Here is a 4425-nt window from a genome sequence, read left to right as displayed (position 1 = left end):
AAGTATCAACATTTTGAATTTTAATATTAATACTTAATAAGATGAAGAATTATAAAGAGAGGTGAACACTTTTGATTTTTTTCTTTAAAAAAATACTTTGTGAGGCTCAAACACGAAAGTATTAATAAAATATCAACACAACTATTAATCAATCTTGAATTAGAGACACATGTAAATATATGAGTGAAGTTTTATGTTTTTGGTTAAAATAGATTGTTAGCTGACAGTGTCCAAAATTAAGAGAATAAATTTAAAATTATTCAAAAGGGAAAAAGAATTAAGAGAATACAAAATTAAGAAAATAAATGCATGTGTATTATATTGTCTTTATAATCTTGTTCACACATGTCAGCAAAAGACATTTATAATTATATAATTAGGTTGACACACATTTATAATTATCCTAATGTTGCGCTATCACGTGCATCATATTTTAACGTAAGCTCTTGTAACTACCGTGGAGTGAGTCGCAGTCCAATAATCCATGGCCCAACCTAATAATTAGATAAGACATTAATTACACCCAATATAAAATGCAAGAAAAAATGGAAATTAACATTTGTATGAAGTTCAAATATCTCTGGGCACTGCATTAAATAAATTTATATTTGAAAAAATTCAAACACTCAGTGGCCTTAAAGATGCTGTTCTGAAAGGAAATTGCCAACCGCATTACCACAATGACATGGGGATCTATCCAAGCTTTGTGTAATTTGGAAGCAACTAATTGTTGCTATTATTGTCAATACTATACTAATAATAAAGCCATTAATTTTACATCAGAACCGCTTGGTGTAATCATCAATCAAACAAGAAAGAGTTCCAACCAGCACACTCAGCACACAAGATTTCATAGACCAATTAAGACCCAAAAGAGGGAATCTTTTTTTAATATAAAGCTAATTAAATTTTGATTTAATTATAATTTTTTCGTTATTATAATTTTGAATTAGTAAATTATTTTGATGATTTTACTATTCAAATCATATTATGTTAGTCAATTCAATATTCAAGAAATAATGGTTTCAATAATAATTTCTCTAGATAAAATGATAAGTGGTGATATGAACTATCCGCCAAATTAAATATTATATCCAGCTTTATCTAGTAGCATCCATAGAATTCAGTCAATTCACTGTTCATTCACCTCAATCAACCATTTCGCATTTGCCACCTTTTGATTCATGATGATTGATGAAGCCACCTCAAAAAACATATGGACTTTTCTCACTTTTTTTTTAAATTAATAATATTATAAAATATCATTTTTTTAAGTGAAACAAAAATGATGTGAATGCAGTTCAGAATATTAATTGAAAAAAAATATATATAGGATACCAATATGGTTAATTTATTGTCTATAATAATTAATTATTATATTTTAAACACATGTATAAAGAAATATATCTAAAAAATATATTTATAAAAATATTTTTATTAGATTTAATTATAAAAAAAATATTTTTATTAGACACATCCACAAATACATTTTCATAAAATATTATAAATAAGAGTCGACAAAAATTGACAGAAATAACGTTAGTAACGTAACGAAAAAAAATTAACACGTGTCCTTTTTTTTCTCAAGAACAAAAAACAAAACTTCCAATCGAAAAAACAGAAAAAAAAAGTTCAACACTTCAACAAACTAATATATAATAAAATTAGTCTTTATAATTAATTATTAATATAAAATATATATTAAAAATAAATTAAATCACAGATTATATTTATATATAAATAAATTTATTACTAATTTTAATAGTTAAATCTAATGTCCAAATAACATTTTTAATTTTCATAAATAAATGTCCCCAAGAGCCCTCAAATGCAAAACGTGTAAATAATAGGCTATTTTTCCCTTTAGTAATTTGAGGCTAAGAGGAAGGGCAAAAAGGTCATAAAGCGGAGTATATATATACATATATGTAGGTATGAGCATTATGTAGGTAATTTCTTCCTTGTCTGCACGCAACAATTATTCTGATTCACAGGGTTTTCATTTTGATTTGTTTTCGAAAGCCGCCGTTGATGGAAACAGAAGCTGCTGCTGTCTTGAACCTCTTTGATTCTTGCTGGTTTGAGCTCAATGTATTGATGAAAAGCTCAACAATAATCCCACCAAAAGCAACAAGTTCTGCAGAAAATCTAGATCATAAGGTGAGAGGAGAAGAAGAAGAAGAAGAAATATCAGAGTCAGCATCAAAGCTTGCACGGATCCAAACAAGTACTCATAGCAGGTCGATGAGTGACCAATCCGTGGAAGCAACAAGCTTCAAGCATGAATCTATGTCACCAGATTCCGTCCTTATGATCCCCTCAAAGCTCCAAACCATTCTTTCGGGAAAAGAAGCCACAGACTCAGAAGAAGAACCTCATCAGAACCCTCCGCATGAGGCAGTAGTGTTGGTACCTGAGAAGAACACGAAGAAGAAGAAGAAGAGGAGGGAAACAAAGAGTTTGTCAGACCTTGAGTTTGAGGAGCTAAAAGGGTTCATGGATTTGGGTTTTGTTTTCTCAGAAGAGGACAAAGACTCAACCTTGGCTTCAATCATTCCTGGGTTGCAGAGGTTAGGGAAGAAAGAAAGCTCAGATTCTGATGAATCAATGGTTCAAAGGCCTTATCTTTCAGAAGCATGGGAGGTTTATTGTTATGATAAGAAAAAGAAAGAGAAAGAGAAAGAGAATCCATTGATGAATTGGAAGTTCCCTGCTGTAAACAATGAAACTGACATCAAAGATAGCCTCAGATGGTGGGCTCACACTGTTGCTTCCAGTGTCAGATGAACCAATCAAAATCCCTATTTTTTCTTCTTTCCACATTCCCATTTTGCTAATTTTTCCTCCAATTTTTTTTCTCTATTTATTGTGATATCCGAAAACTTGTACATTGTAAATTTAGCCAAAAAATGAAGGAAATTTTTCATTTGGAGTTTGAATTCTGTTCTGGCAGATTGTTGTTAGGACTGTATCTTGTATGAGATTAAAGAGAGAATATTATTTGGTTGCTTAGCCAAAGAATTTAACTTACAATTTTAAAATAGCAAATAGTAGTAATAATAAAAATTGGGGTGTTAGTTACAAGGTGATTGGCGTAAGCAGTTAAGCACAATGGGGTAAAGAGGTAGACGGATACAGTGACAGAGTACTTCAAACAACAGAAGCATTATGGCATTCAAGTGCACCACAAAAGTTGCTGTAGCTTTTGGTAACTATTAGTGTTGTAAGTTGTATGATTAGCTCAGGTTATGTCTTGAGAAAAAACCTTAGAATTCTTGGTACTCAATATACTACTTTAGTAGTTTTTTCACTTTATGGTCTCTTTTGTGCGTTATGTTGCTTGGGTTAGGGAGAGAGAGAAAATGAGAAGTTGCAAAATCTAATGCTAGAGCCTCTTGTGAAAACATCGAAAATGATTTTAAAGGGAAAACTGATAATGAAACAAAATTTAAGAGGTGGAATGTGATAAAAACTATGATTCAGAAGATGTATAGAAGGGGAATTAAGGTAGTGTTTGGTTGTTGAGACACACAATTTTAAAAGATATGTTAGTGCATAAATTGACACAAATTACATGAATTCAGTGTACCTCCAATAAGTTGAGACACAAAATTAATATTGAGACATTGATTATTTTGACAATTTTATCTTTTCTTTTTCTTTCTATTTCAACTTCTGTCTCTTCTCTCTTCATGGCCAACTAAGCAAAATCTCTTCTCTCCTCTCTTCTTCTCCCTATTTGAACTTTTGTTTCTTCTCTCTTCATGGTCAACTAACATCTTCTTACTGAAGTGTCTCATTGCCACTACCTCACTTCCTCCTCATACTCTCCAGCAAATTGGATCTATGTCTTTTTCCTTCTTCCAAATCTCCAGATCTGCGACTTGTGTTTCTGCCATGTCGCAAGGGAGCCTCTATCATCGACCCATCGTGCCTCCATTTTCATCTCTGTTCATCATTCTATTTGTCTTTTTTTGAATTTTTTTCCTAAAATAAAGTTTTTTTTATTATTAATTTGTGCTATTTTTAAAAAAAAAATTATAGTTTGAATGCTATAAAAAGAAAATGAAGAAAAGAGGCAGAGCATTGGCTAATTTTCTTTTTATATAAAAAAATATCGGTGTTTTTATTAAAAATGAGATTATTTGGTGTAATTACATAGGAATGAATTTTTTAGGTGAGAAATCAATACGTGGGAGGCGTGTTGCAACATGCAGGGGACGTATTAAAACATGTGAGAGCGTGTTGAATATTTTCACAATACTGTAATATGCTTCAAATGTCAATATTTAATCAAAATATCATTTCCACTTTCATATTAAAAATAAAAGAAAAGTATAAATAAGTTTCTGATTTTTTTGCCTGGACATTTATATCCTTGAGAATTTAAAAATACATTTAAGTATTTAACTTTCTCAAAATCTG

General features: G+C 30.6%; 1 protein-coding gene across 1 annotated transcript; it reads left to right on the top strand.

Annotated features, from left to right (window-relative positions):
- On the top strand, positions 1934–2939 carry LOC107632176. The gene has a single exon (XM_016335854.2). It carries the CDS (start codon positions 2032–2034, stop codon positions 2785–2787), a length of 756 nt encoding a protein of 251 aa, XP_016191340.1. The 5' UTR covers positions 1934–2031; the 3' UTR covers positions 2788–2939.

This window comes from Arachis ipaensis, chromosome B03 (genome assembly GCF_000816755.2).
Source record: "Arachis ipaensis cultivar K30076 chromosome B03, Araip1.1, whole genome shotgun sequence".
In the NCBI taxonomy this organism is placed as follows: Eukaryota; Viridiplantae; Streptophyta; class Magnoliopsida; order Fabales; family Fabaceae; genus Arachis; species Arachis ipaensis.
This window is presented reverse-complemented; position numbering and strand designations above follow the sequence as displayed.